Source organism: Orussus abietinus, unplaced genomic scaffold, assembly GCF_000612105.2.
Source record: "Orussus abietinus isolate OABI.00-Male unplaced genomic scaffold, Oabi_2.0 scaffold46, whole genome shotgun sequence".
NCBI lineage: Eukaryota > Metazoa > Arthropoda > Insecta > Hymenoptera > Orussidae > Orussus > Orussus abietinus.
In genome coordinates this window covers 582,826-605,952 of record NW_019394349.1, presented here as the reverse complement: position 1 = coordinate 605,952, position 23,127 = coordinate 582,826, and the positions used below count along the sequence as shown (strand labels likewise).

The 23,127-nt window shown below is 50.7% G+C and overlaps 2 protein-coding genes across 11 annotated transcripts; both read left to right on the top strand.

The window, feature by feature from the left end:
• Nucleotides 1-833: 833 nt before the first annotated feature.
• On the top strand, nt 834-6,688 carry LOC105702069 (heparin cofactor 2). Of its 2 annotated transcripts, none has more exons than XM_012429322.2 (15): nt 834-881; nt 1,957-2,171; nt 2,536-2,718; nt 2,793-3,006; nt 3,137-3,351; nt 3,436-3,621; nt 3,709-3,859; nt 3,926-4,051; nt 4,706-4,761; nt 4,826-5,008; nt 5,066-5,279; nt 5,363-5,577; nt 5,663-5,857; nt 5,923-6,061; nt 6,183-6,688. In XM_012429322.2, exons 1-15 carry the CDS (start codon nt 860-862, stop codon nt 6,341-6,343), a joined length of 2,475 nt encoding a protein of 824 aa, XP_012284745.1. In that variant the 5' UTR covers nt 834-859; the 3' UTR covers nt 6,344-6,688. The 2 variants fall into 2 exon arrangements, with proteins under 2 accessions (XP_012284745.1, XP_023287671.1); XM_023431903.1 differs by having other exon boundaries at nt 3,926-4,135.
• A 307-nt stretch (nt 6,689-6,995) lies between these two features.
• Nucleotides 6,996-22,411, top strand: LOC105702070 (putative glutathione-specific gamma-glutamylcyclotransferase 2). Of its 9 annotated transcripts, XM_012429325.2 has the most exons (18): nt 6,996-8,107; nt 10,384-10,419; nt 10,501-10,763; nt 10,867-11,127; nt 11,759-11,937; nt 12,058-12,183; nt 12,262-12,332; nt 12,458-12,667; nt 12,734-12,845; nt 13,008-14,365; nt 14,420-14,664; nt 14,742-14,906; nt 14,973-15,125; nt 15,631-15,744; nt 15,822-15,946; nt 16,243-17,975; nt 18,234-19,153; nt 19,227-22,411. In XM_012429325.2, the coding sequence occupies exons 1-5, from the start codon at nt 7,955-7,957 to the stop codon at nt 11,763-11,765; spliced, it is 720 nt and encodes a 239-aa protein (XP_012284748.1). In that variant the 5' UTR covers nt 6,996-7,954; the 3' UTR covers nt 11,766-11,937; nt 12,058-12,183; nt 12,262-12,332; nt 12,458-12,667; nt 12,734-12,845; nt 13,008-14,365; nt 14,420-14,664; nt 14,742-14,906; nt 14,973-15,125; nt 15,631-15,744; nt 15,822-15,946; nt 16,243-17,975; nt 18,234-19,153; nt 19,227-22,411. The 9 variants fall into 9 exon arrangements, with proteins under 9 accessions (XP_012284748.1, XP_012284751.1, XP_012284749.1 ...); XM_012429328.2 differs by having other exon boundaries at nt 12,754-12,845; nt 13,008-14,664; XM_012429326.2 differs by having other exon boundaries at nt 14,223-14,664.
• Nucleotides 22,412-23,127: the final 716 nt, after the last annotated feature.

Genomic DNA, 23,127 nt, shown 5'->3' with positions numbered 1-23,127 from the left:
TTTATCAGTAGCGCTCTCGACACTTGTTGGGTTGTTCGGTGGGAGCAGCGTGGCGTGCGTGTTGGTTTCGCGGGGGAGGCTTTGGCGTTCTCTGGGGAGTCGTAGTGTTGAGCGTTGCTCTATACTCGCCGTGCGCGTTGTGTTCGGGGGCGCGGTTAGCGTGTTCTTTTCAGTATTTATCAGTCTTTCTGGTTTTTTGTTTATGGCCCTTTCCTTTTTTCTTTTGTTCCGCTAACTTGCTGAATTTTCGTTCTGGTTGATCATTCTTTCCAATTTCTTTGTTTTTTTCCTTTTTGGGCTTTTTTGTTGTTTTGTCCTTATGGATCTTTCGTGGTAACTTTTTCGGCTCTTTTATGGTTGTTGTCTTTTCTTGTTCTTGTTTTCCTTTTCGTTCTTTGCTTCCTTTTTTGTACTCTGATGCTGGGTCAGCTTTCGTCTGAGTTTTTGTTCGTCTTTTGTTTTCTTTCCTCGTGTGCTTTTTTGTTCTGGGTTTTTGGTCTCTGTAGTGTTTGGTGATCGCTTGGAGTATGGGGCGTTGATTCGTGGATGGTTCTGGGGTCCTTTTTATTTGGCTTGGCTTTTTGGTGGCCTTCGTTGTCGTTTTTCTTTGTTTTGTTCCTTGCCGTGTTGTCGTGTTGTTTGTTTTCTTTGGTTTCCACTTGTTGTTTTTCGAGTTGTTGCGGTCGGTAAGCTTGTATTTTTTCGAGTTATATCTTGCTGGTTTTTTTCGTTTGTAAATATTTGTTTTTGGTATCGTTCCTTCGACTCTGATGTCTTGGTTGTTCGTCTCTTGTCTTCGGTACTCTTCAGTTTTTTCTTCAGTTTCTGTTCCTCGTGGTTTTCTCGAGACTTCTTGAAGATGCTGGCCGGCGAATATTACGGTGAGTCATTTTCCGACTAAAATTACAGACTAATCCTCTTGGGCATTTCCAGTTTTCCCCGTACACGCCTTTTGAGAAGGATCCTTTCGCCGGCTTAACTTCCGCCGTTTTCTTCTCGGATTTTTCACCGCCAAGGGCAGATGAAAACTCGGAAGATATTATTCCTTTAAACTATAGTGTTCACGTTGTGCCACGCAGGAATTATTTCTGGGAGGTGGAGAGCGGGAATAATTTACATAAGGTGGACTCTGCTGGTCAAGGTCCCGTCTCGCTCTTGGTGACCGGAACAGGGACTCGATGCGAATGCGTGTAACTTTGCAATTTGTTATCTCCCGGTACATGGAGCTCCGATATGCCTTTCGCAATCCTCGGACGAAACCTCGTGATCCTGAAAGTGGGATTCGAGTATGAGACCATTGCGGGGAAAAAAGAATGCGGAAAAGTCAGCGCGACATGTCCTTACCTGGATTTCCGACATTTTTCGATTCACGGATTCGGGGAGATTCCCGAGAGATTGTCATTTACTTGGGAGATCATCGCTTAGCTTCTTCGTAAGGGGATATTAGCTGTGAAATACAAGCTACCACTGAATATTTAGAACGTAACTGAAGACTCGACGTAACGACTGATAACCAAAAGGTCGTCGGCTCGCTTCCAGAGTGCACAGCTAGACGTATGTAAAGAGTGCCTCCCAGTCAGACATTTGTATAAATACGAAGGCGCACCTTACCGGAATAAATTACCTACAACGCCTGCTCGAAGCGACGCTCATTAGTATTCCGAATTTCCAGATCAATCTCAAGGGCGAGGAAACGTCTCGGGCGAAATTCTTCGATTTGATGTCACGTCCGGGATTGTTAAAGCTCTTTAGCGTGGTTTGGATTTCATAATTGATAAGCCGGTACCGAGGCTACGGCTGGAGGCAACTGCGGTTCCGTTCTTCGGCACTGACCGCCACATAGATAATTCTCGTCTGCCGAAGGTCGCACTCTCAACATGGAGTCGAACCTCGTCTTGCAGGAGTCAAGGCTGGGCAAAAAGGCCAAAAGAGATATTTTCATACGTTGATTTTCAGGGCGAGCGGCTTTGGTGCTGATCGTGGGCCTGCTGATAGTGGAATGCCAATACTCAGGGGGCGCCGAAATAAAACCTGCCAGCAATTCCTCGTTGTCATCTAGGAGTCAATATCCTCGAAATGGCACAGGAGTCCTCGTCGACGAAGACGAGGTCGATGACTTCGTGCCTTTCCAAGGGGAGCGCTTCAACATCTTTGACTGGAACCTTTGCAAAGTACGTAATCGATGGTGAACCTCTTTTCCTCTTTGAGAGTCATCCACCCAGGACTTCGACCTTTGGCCCAGGTAAATGGCCAAGGTTTGGGTGAATGATTTCAGCAAAAAGGGGAAATAATGGTATACTTGCCATTGGTTCAACGGGAGAGCCATTGTCTCGTGACTTCATCCTGCTCACCTTTACGTTCGCCGAAATGGAACCAGACGTGAATCACCATTCGGTTGAGTTATTTGTTCCCCGTTAATTAAAGTCACTATTATCGCAACGTGAAACCAGGATGCGTGATCTGGATCTGCAAAGTCGTTGAAAGAAATATCTCAGATGAGTTAATATTATTCGAGGATATGTTTGGTCGTTTCAGAGCATCTCGAAGAGCCATCCTGGGAACGTTTTGATTTCTCCGATATCCATTAAATTAGCATTGGTGCTTCTTTACGAAGGAGCGCAGGATCAGACAGCTTACGAGCTGGCTGGAGTGATGCAGCTTCCGGTTGGTCGTCCTGCCACTCGGGATCGATTTTCCCAAATTTTAAAATCCCTCAAGGTAGCGTACCTCTCCCGATAAGCGATGAACAAGAACGATGACACGAGGAGATTGATTTATCAAAATTGTTATAGACCACGAGTCCGGAATACACGCTAAACATTGCTACACGTATTTACGTCGACTCGACCATATCGTTGAGACAGCGATATGGGGCGATAATAAAATCCTTTTACGACGCCGACGTACTGAGTGCGAATTTTTCGAATGCACATGTCGCCGCCGGGGATATCAATCGATGGGTCAGTAATGTCACCCAGGGTAATATTGGCAAGATGATCGAAGATGGTAAGTCCGTCCTCGGTAAAAATTCCCACAGGATTTCTCTCTTGTTTTCAGTCTTCAACAAATATACGTATCCCTGAAAAGAAGGAAACCGTAAAATCTGGCCATAATAAATAAGCATAATTAATTGCAGAAACCAGACTTGCGGATGAAGTCATGGTGGTGGCGAATGCCCTGTTCTTCAAAGGATCGTGGCACCGCAATCCATTTTCCATAAGCAATACAAAAGCGGGAACATTTTATAAACCTGACGGCAACGTCCAAGTGCCATACATGAACGCCATTGGTCGATTTTATTATTCGGAAGCTCCCGAATTGGACGCAAAAATCCTTCGACTTCCATATCAGGTGCCGTAGATTATTTTCTAGCAGAGCTGACGGCAGAGAAAAAATTGGTTAATCAAGATTGATGTTTAATTATTGATGCTTCAGGGCCATAAGTACGCGATGTTCATAGTTCTTCCTCGCACAAGGTCGGGATTGGGTTCGCTCCTCAGGGACATCAATCCTTTCATTTTAACGAGACATGTATGGCTGATGCAAGATACACCCGTGGACGTCTCCATACCGAAATTCAAGTTTGAATTTACTAGCCAACTGGAGACCATTCTTCGTGAGGTGAGTCGCTTCTTAACGAAGAATCCTTGAAATAGTGTCTGGTGTCTTAGAAGCCGTGGGAAAGTTTTTAAAAAAATGGTTCCTCAGTTAGGTATCCGGGAAATTTTCGACGACACTGCCACTCTGACTGGCATAGCTCGCAGCAAAAGGACCTCCAGGCACCTGGTAGTGTCAGAAATAATACAAAAAGCCGGCATCGAGATCAACGAACAGGGAACTTCCGCATTCGCCGCGACAGGTAATTTCAGTTATCAATTAGATGTATCTTAATTTACATAATGAAAGCATTGCTTTGCTTTTAAAGACGTGCACCTGGGTAACAAAATGGCCGAGCAGACGTTCTATGCAGACCACCCCTTCGTGTTCTTCATCGAGGACGAGTCGACGGGCACCATCGTCTTCGTGGGCAAGGTGACGAATCCCCTTGAAGGTACTGGTCGCGTCGAGTCCATTCCTCCTACGGACTTTCCATCGCGATTCGGCCAAGAAGTGCCCAACGAATCCCCGACAGGCGGTAAACTCGAATCAGAACCAATTTCGTAGTCGCTAAACTCCATTAACACCGTTTCCCAAACGATAATCGGCACGGCCTTTGACACTGTCATCGTATCTGGTAATGGTTTGTTCTCTGTACATTTAACCCGCCTTCCAAGGTAGCAGTGCTTTGGTTCTTCAAGTATTTAGTGCTCGGCGCTGGTGAAATTTCTGCAACTAAAAATAATCACACCGCGCTGCGAACAATTACCATACCCCGTGTTCAGCATTCAGCAATGTAAAGTGACTAGGTTGCTGGTTAACATGCACTCATGTATAATAATTGATCGTAACACGTGGTATTAATTCGAGTACAGAAATTTCCACGGTGCAGAGAGAAATAACTCTTACGGTAACAGTATTTGTCACTACGTACTAGTCCCAAGGTGCATGACAAAGTAGCCCAATAATCGTAGAGGGCTTAATATTATTAATCCTAATAGACGTGACTGGTAGAGTACAGCGTTGAATTAAAAAAAGCAAATAACACGTAAAGGGTTGATGCTTCTCTCACGCGATGACTTTTTTAATCTGAATCTCGTCCTATCAGTTGCATCCAGTAATGCGGTGGAGCGATACAACTTCTTCAGCATCGAGCTACTGCAGGTGAGATCTTATTTTCCCGTCACATTATTTAGAGATCGATAATAACGTTAATTATTTTCCAAAGACGATTAACCAGGAACGAGAAGGAAACGTTGTGCTGGCTCCTGCCAGTGTTAAGGCTGCATTGACGACCCTGGTGGAGGGAACTCGAGGACGAACGCAAGAGGAACTCGTTTCTACTTTAAGACTGCCTTATGACGTCACTAAAATTAGAGAACTTGCGAAACGTACCCTTGCCCCTTTCAAGGTATATACAAGGATTAACTCTGACGTCTTATTGGCATTGATATCATGTACTCTTCAGGATGTGCGATCCGGAACGGTGATAGAGCTCGCCACTCGCTTGTGGACAGCACAAGGGGTTCAAGTGAAGCCGGAATACATAAATGCATTGCAGCAGTATTACGGTGGAGATGTCCAGTCGGTCGATTTCGCAAATGCCGCCATTTCGGCAAATACGATAAACAACTGGGTGGACGGAGCGACTCATGGGAACATCAAATCGCTCGTGGAACCTGGTAAAATGGAGTGAATAGTAGAACAAATAAATATTTTTTTTTTTTATTAAATAATCTAACTTCCCTCTGTAATTTCTTACCAGGAAGTCTCCCTTCCGACACACAGATGCTGCTGACGACGACGTTGTACTTCAAGGGCTCCTGGGCGAAATCCTTTAATGGTAAATACACCCGACAGTTGTGCTTCAATGTGCCTAATCGAGGATGCACCCAGGCATACATGATGGAGAGTATCTCAAAGTACCGATATGCATACGTCCCTTCTTTGGATGCTGATGTCATCGAGATCCCCTATTCGGTAAAATCATCAGTAACAGCAGAAACTGCAGTTTATCGTTTTATCTACCTAAATCTAATCCATGAATTAACTTCACCATTTTCAGGACAACAGGATGTCCATGTTGATTCTGCTCCCTAGTGCTGAGAAGGGAGAAACTGCCCTGAAGACCCTCTCAAAGGATCTCTCTTATACGCCTATCTCCACTTTGCTGGGAACTCTTCGTGACACCGAGATTTTGCTGCTGCTCCCCAGATTCGCCATCGAAAGCAAGCTCGACTTGCGTCCTTCTCTCGAGCGTGTAAGTTAAATGTAGATTTCTAAAAAAAAAAGACCACACGTAATAAATTAAATTTACTATTATAGCTGGGCATCAAGGACCTGTTCGACGTGAAATCAAACCTATCTGGAATCCTGACGAAGGGATCAGCGCGAATCGGTAGTGTGATTCACAACGCCAAAATCGTCGTCGACGAGACCGGAACCGTTGCTGCCGCTGTAACAGGTAATGATCAGTTTTTCTCGGGAAAAAAAAAATTGACAACCATCTAACGATACCCCGAAAATTCTCGTAAACCTCCACAGGGTAACTGCATGATTTAATAAGGATTTTTTAATAATTCCAGGAATTTCAGTAGTGCCTCTGATGGGTTCCACTCTTCAAACCATTCGAGTCGACCGACCATTTATCTTCGCTCTGGTAGATTTGTGGACCAACAGCATCTTATTTGCCGGAAGGGTTGTTGATCCCACGGCGAGCCTCGCAAGGTCTTCGACAAGACCATAAAGTACTGGAGAGAGATATACTTAACGTTCTAATCTAAATAGCCGATAAAAATATAGGAGTCAAGCTCAACAACCGAGTGAAAATGAACGACTCGGAGGTTTAAATAGACAGATCCAATTGATGCTTGTCGGAGGAGGCAAGATGAAAGAAAACGCCCTCCTGCTACGAGACATCCGTCTGCCTCTCACGTTTGCCGCCTCCGTCCAGAAAGTACAGGGAATGTTCTTCCTATATATTGAACGAATTGCGGACTCCCGTCGATTCTGTGATCGTACTTCTGCATTTTTGTATTATTTAACGTGTACTGCTCAGCCTGCGAATAAAGCATGCTTTTTCTGATAACAACGGCGGTTGTCGAGCTGGGGAATTTTTGGCGCTCCCCTGGAAGGAAAAAAAAAAAATATATGCACTATCAGTTCGGCTCGTGTGACGTTAATAACGTACATATCATTTGCCACGTATCCACGTCTCTTCAGGAAGTTCCGTGTACGTGAAAACATGTCCAGCAGCACGCGGATACGTGACACGAGGTGTGGGTCAATCTCTCGGCTTGTTTCATCATCCATGGCAGTCGCCCCTTTCCCGGCAAGACCTCGGCCCCCGAACGGCGCATCCCCTCTGCCGACCGGCATCCATTATCGTCGCCGAATCGCTCCACCTTACGCCGACGCCAGACGCGCTTCAGCTTCCGAGACAGTACGTCGAGCGAAACCTGATCTTCCCTTAAAAAAAGTGCAAAACCCATAATTTATCGAGTACAAAGTAGATTCCGTACTCACGCGTGACCCAGTGTCGTCAAAAAGTGGGCAAATAACCCGAGGATATCACCAGTGCAAGTAGGTCAACGTCAGACTCAGGGCCACTCGAGTGCCACGCATCTGTTGCGAATCTCCAAAACGAATCGTCTCCTTGGAAGAGGAATCAAGAAGAAAACATCCAAGGGAATAATCCCTCGGTACCGAGGTTCCATATCGACTATACATACGCTTTCAAAATGTGTTGTACCTGTGAGTCGTGTAACTAAGAAAAAGGAAGAGGATCCCAATTCGAGCCCGCGAATGGCGGCCTACGTTACCGACAGATCGGCCTCTATCGGCCCGCGTATGAACGCGGCAACGGCGCGACGGCGTTTCTCCTACGACTTCAAAGCGGTTTCTATTCGTGGAAAGCCACGCCGGAAGGCTGCACACGTGACAGTTAACAAGAAAGAGAATTTAAGACGGCATCGAGGACATTAACGAAGACGGAGGCGCGGTTTAGTGATGGTTAATTAGAGGAAGAACGGTAGAGTACGCGTGGAATCGGCGGGGTGTGCAGAGGTTCGACGCGCAGTCGCGAGAAGGCGCCACCGCAGGGTCCGGTTTTCTATAAAAGGGCGCGCGAAGCGGACCGCTCGCCAGGCTGGTCCGACCGGCCGGACGTGGCGCGGGTCGTTTCCGTCCTCGGTAAGATGCGCTCGGAAGGTGGATGGCCCGAATCCCAGGAAGATCAAAGGATGTCGGCGTATCGAGGGAGTTGACGAAGCCATGCGGGAAGGCCCTATCGAGGTTGAGAATCGAGTTAGTTCCGATGCGAGCATAATTTCATCCAAGAGTAAGAGAAAGGGGAATCATGAGCGAGGATCGCAGCCTTTGGGTTTTCGGGTACGGATCCCTGTGCTGGTACCCGGGGTTCGAGTACAAGGCCAGCATGACGGGATTCGTACAGGGGTTCGGCAGGCGGTTTTGGCAAGGCAACGTCACCCACCGAGGGACCGTCGACAAGGTAATCGGCGAGTCCGGTCGTGCATGTTTACAACTTAAAAAGCCGGGCGGCGATCGGGGGTCAATTGGGCGCGCAATCATTAGGTCGAAAATCCCGGGACTTTGTTATGCAACTTTGCGCCTAATGACTCCCTAGGACAAAAGCGAGAACACGGTCATTTTTATCCCAGCAAATATCCGCCACGTGCACGGGGTGTGTTTGGCACTAAAGTCGAGGCAAGAATTAGGAACGTTCATCCTGGATTGAAAAATGACCGCGGTTGAACGAAGTGTCATTTAAACGTGCCAATTTGCACCGATCCGTGCGCTATTGCGGGCTTGCACCCGAGCGATTACTCAGTTCGGTGACAAAGGTGCGGATAATTAGGAATTCACGATACGACACGAGTTTAGAATGTAAGTCGTGGACACGAAATTCCATCGGAATGAACTTTGTTGAAGCAAATCTGGTCTTTGCAGCCTGATTATAGGGTCTCCACGTGGCGCGCCACGCTGCAGGACATTGACTATAAATCTAGGAAAAAGCGTCGGATCTCCCATTGCCCTCTGCGACGCTACATTCATAATAAACATTGACTCACGCCCGACACGTGTGACTACGTACGCGTAATTGAAAATGCGTTACCAGCTGAATTAGTCGTAAATTGCTCCTAGCGCGTGGCGACCTTTCCACGGGTTTCAATGATAGAAATGAATACTTATATTGTACTGTTACACCCAAAGGCGACTTCAAGAGCGGACCTCCTATCGAAGTTCCTGACCAAGTAGAAACACCATGTTGAAAGAGATAAAGCTGCTGCCATGTAATGATGCACGAAGTTCGATTAGTATCGCTCGTATGTATACAGAGATAATACGTCCGCTGAAAGTGCGCAAAATTCCGAGCCATCTGTCGTTATCCGACATATCACGTGAAGCGACTTTGGACAGATAGGTACAATATGTTATATGTAGATAACCGGCCGGACATGAATTTAGTACTTCAGTACCGATGCAGAATATCCCAAATAACAATCTTATCGCACTCTCGGCTCGACTTTCGTATCGCAGACAAAATAGCCGGACCCCGGACCAACGTTAATTTCTCTTTGTCAATTGTAGGCCCCCACCTGATCTGTATTAAAAATCACGGACGATAAGAGGACCCTTCGTATCTGTACATCCTGAATCCTGCCTTCTAGGGGACCGGCGAAAAAATACAGCCACCGGATACCTCGTGTCGGATATCTCCTTTCAATTGCAGAGACCGCTGCGAAATCTACACCTGTAATCTACGCGGGAGTATTCGCAGTTCTTTGTCGGGGCGAGAGTCACGGTGTGTGGCCAATCGACACGTACCACCGCAAATGTCTCGGGACAATTATTCGACCGAGCTTTCGTTCGTTGGCCTCATCCGAGTCGATGAACGGAAGCTCGGTGGAGAGCTTAGAGCGAAAAGAAGCGTCTACTGAAATTGTATCTTAGTATCTAGTATAGCGCCAATTAATTTCGTCCAAGGCAGCGCTTTTTTTTTTCAAGAAATGCGACGAGACGTCGCGTGCGTGTCTGGCCGGTGATAACGGCATCTTCAGACAGTTATCGACCAGGAATGATCGAGATTAATCCAGATGTCGCGAAGGCCTTGTGTATGTCGACCTCGAGGTCGACGAACGGAGTCCCGATTTCCTGGCTGTCTAAATAAAACATTAGGAATGTTAGAAAATCTTGTACGGGTATTTTTAGGACGTTGGAAAATGTCTTGGGCACTACGGAAACGTGTCAAGTTAGGAGCGATTCGCAAAGCTTAATCGGGTGCGTCGGAGATTGTCGGTAATTGACAATGAATGTACACGTGGATGCTAGGTGCGCTAGCGGGGGATCTAGAAATAATCGCATTTTGACGATTTGGCGCCGGCAATCAAGATTCACGCGGGATGTTCTGGCAGCTGTCCAGAACTTTTCTAGAGCCGAGTTTTTGCGCCAAGAGTGACAAAGAGACGCGGACACCTGACGATGTACACATTATCCTGCGTGAATCTTAGAGGCGCAAAATCGAGCCCTCACTTGGTGCCGGCCGAGAGTCAATGAATAGTTTATAATATTGTAATAACGAAAAGCGATATGTACAAGCGACTTCGCGACTATCATCCGTGAGTTGGAGCGAACAACCATTCGCTGGTCATCCGCGAACGCAAATCGCCGTTTTCTTTGAATCGATAGCCCTCGATTCCTTGAAACAGACGTTTGTACCATTTCCTTGCGCTATCGCTAATATCCGCCTTTTCTTTCTGCTTCCAGCCGGGTCGAGTAGCCACGTTGGTCGAGAGCAAGGAGGTAACTATGCTTCTGCGCTGTGCCCTGTAAGAGCTGGCTTATTTATTAATTATGGCGCTGATTGTATTTTCATTTTTCCAGGAAAAAGTTTATGGACGGGCTTTCAAAGTCAAGGACAACGAGGCTATGAGATATCTTGAGAAGCGGGAGTGCTCCCTCGGTGGTTATCTGACGGCCCTGACGACGTTCTATTCCCGAGACGACGGCAAGAGTTTCCCGGCCGTTTTGTATATTGCCACAAATAAGAATGAACATTGGCTTGGCAAGGCCCCGCTGCAAACAATAGCCGACCAGATCGCCGAATCGTCTGGCCCTAGTGGGCACAACGTGGAGTACCTTCTCAGGTTTGTGTTCCTACACCTTGAGATCGGCTTTTTTTTTTCCTTTTTTAATTTATACAGTTTACTATTAGGGATAATCAGATAATTGAAGTGCCTCTTTTCACAGATTAGCCGACTTCATGCGTCGCTATCTACCGGAGGCTCATGACGAGCACCTCTTTTCCCTGGAAGTCATGGTCCGGTCGCTGATCAAGGAACGAAATCTGTGCCTTAGGACCTTGATGGGCAACCCGGAATTCCTGGACCTTGCAACAATCGATGCCGACCAAATGCAGGCCGATCGCGTTCCCGAAGAAAATGCCCCTCGACGAGAATCCTTCCAGCACATCTTGAGAGTCCCCGAAAAGACACTGCGTTGCCTCAAGATGTAAATTATCTTTTCCTTTTTATCCACCTTGCCGAGCATTGGTTAGGATCTCCTAGGACGTTTTGGTTTTTAGGTAATGACTGTGATTTGAACCCTGGGACACGTTCACGGTATTTTACCGATCGGTACGGGAACGGCTCTTGACGATTCACCGTATTCCTTCCCGTCTCTTATTTATCTATTGTTTCATGTGATAATCGGGAGAGGATCAACGATGCTTCTCTAACAATCGGATATACCTTCGATCGCTGCTGATAGTTAACCGCGCCTGACGGAAGTAATTTTCAAAACGAACAAGACTTTGTAAGATCATCTGGATTCCAAATGTCTTCGACTGATGTAGCAGGGAATTTTGCGTCGACGGTCCATAGCATAAGGTCCATTTCCGATAAGCGGAACATTTCTTATGTTTACGAACTGTAGTTAGCAATTAATTGCGTCACGCGGATACCGACTGTCATGTGTTAATGGTATTTGTTTAAAGTCGCATGGGGGTGATTATTGGTATTCACGTGACGCATGTAGCCAGTGATTGCTGAGAGTCTTTATCAAGCTGACAAAAATTCTTCGACAAGTTTTACTAGGTTAAGTTGCGTCACGGATGCGTAATATTATTTTTTTTTTATTGCAGAATTTAACGCGCTACTCGACTGTGACAGCATATTGCATTCGTGTTTGTGAAAGCTAATAAAAAGAAAAGAAAAGAAAACGTCCTGAATTTACGGCCTGCACGGATCTCGTTATCCAATCGACGAATCCGCTGATGGTCACCTTTATGCGTGGATACAGTTTCATTCGATCCTGCCCGTGGTAAGTCACTTTTACGGATACCAATATTACCATCAGCGACTAAAATACATCTTGTAAGTTTTATCCACCGTCGATCGTCTTTACCGAAGGAGTTTTTCCCATTTTACCGATCGCTTTCAGCCACGGGAGAGAAACGGAAGAAATTCCAAGATGGCGTCGCTTGGCAATTCCATGTACCGACCGAGGAGAGCAGCGATCTTTGACGCTCTAAATACCCTGAAGCCACCTCTTCATTATTCGTCTCAAGTAATCAAAATTAATCCAAGTATATTTAACAATAAGTAGACGATAAAATAAATAAACCGATAGATTTATCTCTTCCAGATTGCAGCGAATTTTTTCACGTAGTTCAAGTTACCATCAAACGAAAAACGAGCCGACCGTATTGACTCTCGGTACTTACAACTACCATTCGATATTTAAAATTCCCTGTCTCCTAGATTGCCAGGTTTTATCGTAAGTGACTTATTTACTAATTTTTATAAACCATCCCTTATGGGTTCTCGCCTTTCTGTCTTAGAGAGGAGCGACGCAAGTTTTACGGCGAATTTCCCCGTATCTGGGAGTTTCGTTAGGCACTAATGCACGTAGCGGGGAACTAGCGTTAAGTAACGTTATCTCCGAGATATCCCGGAGTCAGCCATGCCACATCAACGTCACGGTTAGTAAGGACCGCTTCTTTCCCGGTTCTGCTCCTTCATTCGTCCATTAACACCGTCATTCTCCGCCGGTGAGCATTTCTTCCCCGAGGCGTCATATAGTATCTGGCGGATCTGAGAATTTCAGGCAATTTCAGGTACACATGTGCGCCCGTAGTTTATCCTGAGGCCATCGCACCGTCGAGCACCTGGCGAAAGGAAACGGCGTCGGGCCATCTCACCTGGAAGAAGGACGAGGATGATGACTCGGTAACGCGTCTCCGAATTCCCTTATCTGGCACGCGTTTACCCTTAATTATGGAAAACATTAATTCGACGTATCTCCGGAGCGCCATAAAAGAGCCTCTTAAGAGGTGCTTCCTATCGGTCCTGGCGGGCGGTTAAAATTAATTGCGCTCTAAAATCTTCTAGGTCTCCTGGAAGTCCCGCTCTCCGACGAGGAGCTATTCACACGGAAATCAATGGGAACGGTTGCCTTTGATTTCGTATGATAAACTATGCGATTCGACCTCGACATCGTGACAGCGTTTCGGTGATTTCAAATCCATTCCCCGAGTGAATGCCCTCAAGGACCGACGTCGTCCTGCTCGTTACAAGCGGATCCGTCGATTTCTCAGGAAGGACGAATTAACTCGAATTACCGTATCAGTGGGTCAACTCGGGCCCAGGCCTCAGGATGTCCTCGGAATTGGAGAGGAGGAGAAGGGAGACTCGTAACCCCGGTAGCGGTCGAAGGAGGCGAGTGCCCTGGAGGAATTGGCCGGATTGGCCCGGTACCCCTAAGGGTGCCGAGGTCGGAGGTTAAGGACGGCTTCCTTAAGGATGGCCTCCTCCTCCTCGGCCCCTCGACGGCGCCGACACTGGTGCAGAAGCATTCCGATACGAAGAAGCTCGTCGTCGCGTGAAAGTTGTTCACCTCCTCTCCCTTCCACCTCGGCCGCCTCCACGTCCAACCTCCGCAACCTCCGCATCCAGCGCATCCACCACCTCCGCCGCCTCCACCTCCACCTCCCCGGCGAGGCGCACGAAGCTCCCGCTTCGTTGTCCGTGCTAGTTCCTTCGAATCGCGATTTGCCAATACCAGCCGCTACCACTTAACCTGACTCAACCGAGCCTGACTTAACCCTAACCCGACCCAACCTACATATATCAGCCTTATCCTACCGCGTGGACGGATCCGGCGATATGGGAGAAAGAGGCCGATTTCCCTTACCCCCCTTTTACCCCCTTGAGGAAGATCCCTCGGCCGATACCCCTTATCACCGCGTCACGAAGTTCCAGTTTCCCTCCCCACCGAGCTCCGGTTATTTATTAATCCCGAAGCTCCGTTCAACCGATCCTTTTCTTCATTTCTCGGATCCGATGCGACAGCCTTTCTGCAAGGTGTCCTCCCGAGTCGTTTAAGCGTATCAGAGCCGGACGGGAAAGGAAACGAGGGAAGTCGCTTAACGAAAATTACTCCCTGGGGGGAGGGATTCCACCGGCACGTAAATTTTCTCTAGGGTAATCGTTCCTTCCGCGTAGGTGCAACTGCAGAAAAATGCACTTTCGCGGAGTCCTCCGAGGTAGACTGCATGCTTTGGGCCACTACGATGATTCCCGTGATTGCGCCAATTATCGTTACAGGGCCCTATCTGGAAGGGAAATCCTGGAGGATAAGGAAAGCGCGGGGAGACACCTCGCCGACCGGGAGCGGACGAGCCGAGGAATGGGAATCGGAAAGACGGGGCCGGGGACCGGAAACGGATGATACGCGCCAGGTGGATGACGTAAGCGAGATCACCGCTTCCCTTTCTCTCTTCTTCTGTCTTCCCTCTTCTCAGGGACGAGCCCTCGGGGGAGGCGAGAACCCGACCCCGCCGACATCCGGAGTTCCCTCGATCTTCGAACGTCCGAGCACGATTACTCCGTGGAAAGTGCAACGCTCGGGGAAAAGTCGGAACTTCGGGGAAACTCGTGGAACGGCTCGTTTCTCTTCCCTCTGTGCACTTCCTCGTTTGCATCGACGACGGCGCCGACTTTCGCGGCCTCGAGCGAAATGTCCTTACTCGGGTGATGGCAAACTAATGTATGTAGAGAGAAATTAATTTAGTGACATTAGCTTATGTTTAGCGATATCGTATGGATATGCTGGGATTATCCTAGGAGGGAAACAATGAATACGGACACGGGACGTGAGTTTACGAGGTGCCAGGGAGATTGGGTTGCGAGTGAACTCGATTTGTTTGCCCCTGTAAACGCTGCGGAGCGGATCGTATAGGCTCCAACGATCTATGGCGAAGTGCCTCCTCGATGGACCGGCCACTCAAGGTACGCATGAATCACGAAAGGAGGTTCACTTTGTGGAGTTCTTGTACGAAATCCTCGTTTACCTAGGGGAGTGCTGGCATCGCGGGGACTTTTGAAAGGACTCTCGATGACATTCGGCGGCTACTCCGTCTTGGCCCTGCCGACTGGCGATGAATCCCGAGTGTCGCGCCTCCAAGAGCGGTCGCCTCTTTGCATTCGGGCGAGTCACAGTTCCTGGAGGTAATAAAATAATTAATTCCACCTCCCCTCCCGGCCGAGCAACGGGGCCGGCCGGCCGAAGGCGAGGGGCCTTCCTCTCTCCTAGAGACCTTCCACCTTCCACCTTCCACCTTGCGCCGGGAGACGCGGGAGAGAGGCAACGGGTTACTCGCATCTCGGTGCATCCCGTCGCATCTCGGCCGCATCGCGTGGACCCCCGGATGCCTGAGGCCCCCGACGGGCCCCGGATACCTGGGGCCCATTGGGGGCTACCGGGACAACGGCGGCCGGCTCCGATCGCGATCGGGCCCCGGCATCCGCGAGCCTCGCGAGATTTAGCTCCAGGATCCCGAGGGAGGCCGGTTAATTGCTCCCGGCACTCCGCCCGGACCGCGGGATGCCCCGGCGAATTCCTCGAGCCCTCCTCTCTCCGGCTATCGAGATCGGCCCGGACCGCGATGAATCGAGCTCTGCCGGAAAGAACGGCTCTCTTAGACGGTTCTTTTCTCCGGCCCTTTTTGTCCAGCGACCGCCTGGCGGAATTCCTGGCCGAGGTGGCGCGGAAGGAGACCCGGGGGAGGAATCCCGACCTCGAGGCTGGACCCCTTTTCGGAAGCTGCGCGGGACACCTTCGGACGAGGTTCGGCTTGCTTGGAGTAGCGGCTCCAAATTTAAATCACGCTTTCCTTATTTTTTATTTTCTCTCCTCTGTTTTAGGAAACGAAGAAAAGGGGTAATTGCGGTTCGCCGACGTGGCGGATGGATCGGCGCGTCCTCGGGCTGAGAAGAAACCGTTGTCCCTCTTCTAGGCGAGAATTTCACGCGCGTCTAGGGGGACTTCCGTAAGGCCGTCTCTTATGCCGCTTCGGGTCGACTCCTGGGTGCGAGGTGCATATTCCTCGGGATGTAGCGAATCGCGCGATAGTCCTCGCCCAAGATAAATTAAAAAGGACCCGGGACCGTTCCTGGTATTTCTATATTTACCCCCGCCTCAGGGCGTACTCTTAGTTTACAAGAGTCAATCGATCACGCATTATACTTTACACGTGCCCTGAGAGTCGCCCGCTCGTGGCCTATGTTTGACATTTGCCCGCTAACTTTTTGCGTACATCATCCGACATTTGTATACTTTCTACAGCTTCGACGCCAAGACGCCGAGAGACGATCTCCTGGTGGAGGCTGCGCCACGTCACGGAGGACAAAAATCCCCACCATTTGCCGAGACACGAGACATCCGCCGGTGGGACGAAATTACGAGATTAATCGACTCGTCTCCAAGTTCCCATCGGAAGTGCACGCGACGGAGGCGAAGTCCATCGCCTGCGTAACGATTGCGTCGATCGTATCCCCTTGGAGGAAACGCGGGAAATTTTCCAAGGCTCGGGAGATAATCGGACGGGATTGTCGGGAGAATTCAGGGGAGCGGGGGGGAGAGAAAATCCGAGGCCAGTCTTCGTTGGCGATCCTTTTCTTTTCCATCGGTCGTAATGAGCTCGGAAGGAGCACTTTGCCATTTGATTTCCCACGTTACGCATCGCTGTCGGCCGTCGTCGATGCACAACAAAGGAATTGCGATCTTCCGGATGCGTCGCGACGTTTCCTCCGGGTTCGATCCCATCGATCGACGACGTCGCGCCGGGACGGCAATAGTTCGAGGAGGGACAAAGAGGGATCGCACTTTGTAACGTCGTCCCACATCGAGTCTCCTCTTATTATGCTACGTACGCTATGCTAAGTAGAGGAACGGGAGGAGGACGTTTTTACGGGGCCCCGTGGTCTCGGAGACGTCGAAGAAGGCACGAACCTACCTCGCGAGGTGTGCGAGCCCCTCTCGTTTGCCTCTCTTTGCTCGGGAATATGATACAAGTCTGGTAACGAGAGGACTGCGGTACCGATTGCGAGCCTCGGACATGAAAATCTAACCATCGGTCCCATTAAGGCCGAGCCGAGCCTTGTGGCAGTGCCGTTTAATTATTTATCCCGCCTGGTTGTAAGTCGAAACGGGAAAAAGGTCTACCACCCCGGAGGAACCCCATGTCGCGGCTTTCCTCCGAGGTAGCGCTTTTCTTTATTTCTTTACTTATCCACTTATCCATTGTTTTATTGTCTCTTCGCGGCGATCACCCGTCGAATTGCGCCCGCTCCGACTTATCCGAGCCGCGGTGTCATTAATCGTCCCCTTATCAATTTCACGGGACTTTCCATCGAGCCGAGTCCAAGGACGAGAAAAACCGACGCTTCGGCAGGACTTAATCTTTCCCAAGGATGCGAGCGCCACTCGAGTATGGTCGTCGATCGTGCGTTACAATATAATCGATAATCGGAAATACGATCGGCCTTACGGGCTGGCGTAACGGCAATATCGGCGATATTACTTAATCGCGGCTTTCCTACGCGAAGGTGCGACCGGGTTTAAAGAGCCGCCTTCTGTTCCCGGGAATTCTCCCGATCGCTCCATTAATATTCCGCGTGATATCACCCGCGTTTTCCGCGGCTTTCCTCCGCGGTCTCCTTATACCGTATCCGCCCCTACGCTGTTCGAGATGTTCGTCGAAGGGAATTATATTCAATTTCCCCCTCTATTGGCTATATCCGACCTTCCGCGGTTTTCCTTCATTTTCCGCAATCGAGTCGCCGCGGGGTTTACGTAAGCGATGAGGTCCCCGTTTATTTTATATAATGCTCCACGCCGGTGGACACTCGGTTTCCCGGTGCAGCTAGAAGCCGAGGCAAAACAACGCGTCCCGAATTCGCTTCGCGATTCTCACGGTCTCGGCTCGGCCGCGAAATCCTGAGGACGCGTTAGGCGACTCCTGCACCGGATCGAGCCAGGACGAAGGGCTCTTCCATCGACAAACCGACGTTAACTTGGTACCGTTCTACGGAATGTTAATAAAAAAATTATTTCTTCAGTTTATTTAAGAAAAAAAAAAAAAAGAGTAGAGTCAGAGCAAATAGTCCAGAGTAATTACGTGTTCTATCACGGCACAGTGATTTAATCTAAATGAACTATATTCAAAGAAATGATTTTTTCATTAACCAGTTAGCTGTTTTTGAGTACACTCGTCATGAAAACACACGTTTCAAGTACAGGTTGATCGAAGACAATTTTTTTTCTTTTTCATTCAGGAAAGCAGTCGAGGAATAGAGCACGCTTACGGAGCGGAGAGCAAAGTGGCCGCTCGCCCCAACACCCCGGAGAGGAGCCCGAAGAGGACCCTGAAGAGCCTTCTTGCCCACGCGGAGAGCCCGAGTGCGCTCGAACGCGTCGAGGATTTTTCCCCCTGGCCTGGGAGGCAAACGAGAGGTCGGAGAGTCCCCTAGAGACTAGAGAAGAGAGGATGCCCCGAGAGAGGATCCGTGCCACTCGGTCATTGGTGAATGTACCGTACCGAGTACCGAGCACCGGGTACCGAGAGAGTGCCGGCCGCTCGTTCGGCATCGCCGATCCGTTTCCTCCTCTTCCGCCTGGAAGGCGTCCTCTTCCAGGGGACGCCGATTACGTCCCTCCGAGGCCCGGGGAAACCGACGCGTGCCCGGTACCGTTCCCGAGAGCCCTCCAGGGTTCCTACGCGACCCTGGGGACCCTCGTTCCCGGCGATCGAGGGAGCACCTCCACCTCTCCGGAGGGACCCCGAAGAGGTCCTAGAAAGAGATGCATCGGATTTGATAAAATCATAGTCTCGATGCATTCGGGACGCGGCGAGCTCGAGATGTACCGGAGCTCCATTTCCCGGTAAATCCTTCGGGAATCCGCTCACGTCCCGCGGAGAGCATCGACGGGAGTCCATCGACTCCGACCGAGAGCATCGATGTCGGTTAAGGTCCGAGGATGCACCGCCGAGTGCAGTCCACGTGCGTTCGCGCGTTATCTCCCTCCGGGGCGCGCAAGCGCGATGCACCGCAGCCCGGTGCACTCGAGATAGACGAAACGGGCCACCTCCACTCGTGGTCGATCTCCGCTCTTCAGAAGCGACTTATCGTCCCTATCGAACGATTCCCAGAGACCGAATTAATTTCCTTCGATGAAATAATTCCCGAGAACCGAGGTAATTTATTTCTTTATTTTTTTCATTGCAATCATCCCCTGGGTCCGAGTTAATTCCTTTTCATCGATTTTAGGGAGTAACTGACCCTCGCAAGGAGGTCATCGCGGGAGGCATCGAGACGTGGCTCGAAGTGCAAGAGGACTCCTTCGATCCAGCGCAGCATCCTCGTGGACCGTCGAGGGATCATCGAGCTTCCCGGTTCCCGGTTCTCTCGTGTCGCCGGCTCGTTTATTTAAATGACCCTGCCCCCGGCCCCCGGGGCCCACGCGAGTTACCTACTTGCGGAGCCGTGCACCTCGCGAGAGCTCTCCCGCTCTCCTACGACCGTTAAGATTCGATTACTCGAACGAGGGGGGCCAGAGGTGAAGGGGAGCTAAAAGGAGAAGAGCAGCTCTCCGAGTCCGTATCCGTGCACGTAGAGGTATGCGCGATTCTCGAAATGTCAGGAAGGATCGAGCGGGCCCCCCTCGATATGCCCCCGCTGCGCGGCGCCGATGCAACCCGGCGTGCAACCTAGCGTGCAACCTAGAGTGCAACCTCCGAGCTACCTAGAGTGCTACCTTCGGCCCCGCGCATCGTATGGGAGCACTCCAGGACGCGGTATTCCGCTCCTCGACTCCTGTTTAGCCCGACCGCGCTATTTGGGGTCAGATTTGGGGTCGCTCGACGATTGCCCCGGTCACGTGAGAACTTATCCCCAAAGAGCGCGGGAATGGGCCTAGGTCTTGCGTTGGTCCACGTTGAAGCGAGCAGGGAGATGCGAGGGCACCTCTTCGGGAGCGAGATTTTCGCCACCCTGGTGGATCGCGTTATCGAGCGACGCGATAAATAGGGCTTTTTGTCAGGACGCGACCGTCGATCATTCCCACGTTTGTAATCGATCTACAGGGATCCCGGCGTTACGAGACTCGCCTTTTTCCGCGCCGCAGCGGCGTTTCTTCTCCTCGGGACGTGATCTCACCGCGCTATTCGGGTCAAGGGTTGGAAAGGCCTCCGATTAACCGCGGATTTAATTCCGCGGGTCGTATGCTTTTCTTTTTGCTTTTCTTTCTCCTCCAGACTGCCGGATCGTTTAGCGGTTGAATTAATGAATAATCACGAGGGAACGGCTTCGGAGTCGTTAAATAAGCCGAGCGCGGCGCCCGGAAGTGGGCGAGCGCTGCGGAAAAGAGTCGCGCTGCGGATCCAACGGGTATAACGAGAGAGGCGGCCGGAAAAAGATTTTAATCGCCGGATGCGATCCGTTCGATTCCCACGACTCGATCGCGCGATCACTGGCCGAAACGATCCCTGTCGGCGCGTCCGCGTTGCAGCAGCCGAAAGGGCCTCCCTCGACGCCGGATGACACGCATTTCGCCGGGCCGCGGGCTTAATTTACGAAAACTCAAGCCCGATCGCGTGCGGCAGAGATCGGCCTACAATTTCCCGCTGCCACGGGCCCCGGGCGGCGATCGTTCAAGGCTGAGATTCGCCCGACGTGTGGGAAGCGTCACTTTTTCTCAGGACTTTGTTAGATAGTCCCACGGCCGGACCGCCGCGTATAAGGCGTTCCTTAGATTTAAGATATTCGTTTTCGCCGGCCGCGAATCGAGAAGGAAGCTCGTAATCCGCGGATCCCTGCGAGACAGGCGTCGCGATAACTGGGAAAAATCGCAACCGGAGGGAGAAACACCGAGGCTGGCGGAAAATCGCGATAACCCCCGACCCACGTCTAGAGTCTAGACGGGAGACGCGGAAGATCGGCCTCTATCTTCCGAACGGTCGCAGATGCGAGGAAACGTTTCTTACGAAATATGCGAGGGACGGGACGCCGAGGAACTTTTGTCCGGGGCGTTTCCAGCCGCGACGCCTCGTTGGCTCGAAAAACTGCGTCGATACCGGCGACGCCGCGAAACGCGGTCGAGCGGCGCGAGGGGTAACGTAACGAGCGCCCGGCCGAACGTAACGTAACACGCGAGTGGAAACTATCGGGATGAAAGTAAAAAGACCGACCGTTAGGTTTTTGCCGATTCTCACGAAGGCAAGGTCGCCCCACGATCCTTGGATCGTCGTAAGAGCCGAGCCAGGTGATCGCGGATCGCGTGCCGCCCTTACGTGTCGACGTCGAAGGATCCTGTCGAATGAGCGGCGGCCGCCGAAAAACCGATCGAAGAGCCATCGAGGACCGATCGAAAACCCATCATCGCTCGATCGATCATACCCCGGGGCGATTCCTTCCATCGGAGATCGTCAAAAACCAGCCTCGACCGGGAGGTCGCGTTTTCTCAACGCGATAGAGGGTCCGCTCGTTACGTCGCGCAATTAACGTCGATGCGCTTTTCGCTCGAAATGTTTTGCTTTACGGCGGGAAATAATTACGGTATCGGGCGCCGGCCTACCCTGCACTTACGTGAAGAAGAGCTTTCTCATCGCGCCGAGGCGATGCGAAAGCCCCGGCGAAACCTCGCGATCCTCTTGGCGGCCAACAAAGGAGGCTTCTTTGTCCTTTGCGTCTCGTATCTCCGCGCCGTGAACTTCGCGGGATCCACTTCTAGCGCGTGCCCGAGTCGCGGGTTTCCCATTATTAGCGAAATCATGGAAATTAAACTAGTCCGGACAATCAAGGAAATTAAGTCGAACGTCGTGCCGAGGGAATTTCTTAATAATTGCGCGTTGCTTTGTGACGATTTCACGAGTCGTTCCTGAAGATGTACCGGATAAGAGAATCCTCGAAGATGCTCTCTCTCCGTACGAACGGCTAGTTTCGCGTCCTCATAATGACTCCGTCTGCTACACTCTGGAAACACCGTGAGACAATCTTCTTCACGGTAACGACCCACCATCCCCTAAAAATGGCACCGATCCGCGAACTAGCTGCAAGGTAGAACGTTTAATGAGATAATCAGCGCGTACCCCCCCAGCATTTCCGTGGATTTAAACTTGCCGCCATGTACACTTGTAAGTCATTCATGACCGCCAGTGTACGTGTCGAGAGAACTTTCACTTGCCCCGCGGTCGGATGGATGCCGAGCAAACTTTGCATCCACGTGATCGCTTTAGAGGATCCTCTTCGATCCTCCTCCTCGAGCCGAGATCATCACTCGCCGTTCCCCCCTTGCAAACGCCTGAACGGAAGATCGAACGAGTACCAGACCGGGAAAAAAGTACGACGAGCCGAAGGAAAATATTCCATTACCCCCAAAGAACGATTACTCCACCCAAGTGAACTGCCCTCCCCGGGCCGAGGATTTATTAAAGTGAACTTTCCCGACCCGATCATCGTTATTTCGGCTCAATCAATTTTCCCTTCCCACCCTGGATTATCGGTCAAGGAGAGGACGATCCCACCAGCGTCTGGCCGACGCGTCGCGGCGCCGTCGCCGACTTTCACGGGTAGGCGGTCGCGACTCGTCCCCGGGGAGAAACCTTCGCCCGGGGTCGCGCACCGAGAAGTAAAAGCCCGGCTTCCAGTCAGAAAGGGGGATAAACGCGGAATAAGATCGGCAACGCGTCGATAAGCCACGGTTCAACGATCGCGAGATCGGAAGGCGCCGTCCTGGGGGGGGGGAAGATCCCGGGGACGCGACTTTTCCCTCCCCAGAAATTTCAGCGAACCGCAAAGCGTATGAATATGCATTTCAAGTGACCCCCGGGACGGCGAGTGGATCGATTACCCCCCGGAGACCTCGATAACGACGTATAAAAAATTAATGATTATTAACACGCAATCAGATAAGGCCCTTTTATCCAGCACGGAGTCCGAACCGACCGATCGAGGCGTCGCCGTCGACTGAGGGACGCCTTCCCTCCAGGAAGACAACCAGCGGAAGTCCCCCGATCGGGATTCGCCGGAAGTGCGCAAGAGCGAAAAGCAGCGACCTCCAGCTGTCCGGAAGAGCGTCGTCGGCCCCAGGGTCCGGTGGCGGCGTCGGGCCAGCTGCCGGGCGTCGCGTCGTCGCGTCGCGAACGAATGAGAAGAAGAACAGGGAAGAATG

Excerpts from the sequence above, each read along its gene's own strand:
- LOC105702070 (XM_012429324.2), top strand. The coding sequence starts at position 7,955 with ATGAGCGAGGATCGCAGCCTTTGGGTTTTCGGGTACGGATCCCTGTGC. Across the intron at positions 10,420-10,500 it reads CGTTGGTCGAGAGCAAGGAG|GAAAAAGTTTATGGACGGGC; the intron begins GTAACTATGCTT and ends TCATTTTTCCAG. Across the intron at positions 10,764-10,866 it reads AACGTGGAGTACCTTCTCAG|ATTAGCCGACTTCATGCGTC; the intron begins GTTTGTGTTCCT and ends CTCTTTTCACAG.
- LOC105702069 (XM_023431903.1), top strand. The coding sequence starts at position 860 with ATGCTGGCCGGCGAATATTACG. Across the intron at positions 2,719-2,792 it reads AAATTTTAAAATCCCTCAAG|ACCACGAGTCCGGAATACAC; the intron begins GTAGCGTACCTC and ends AAATTGTTATAG. Across the intron at positions 3,007-3,136 it reads TGGCAAGATGATCGAAGATG|AAACCAGACTTGCGGATGAA; the intron begins GTAAGTCCGTCC and ends AATTAATTGCAG.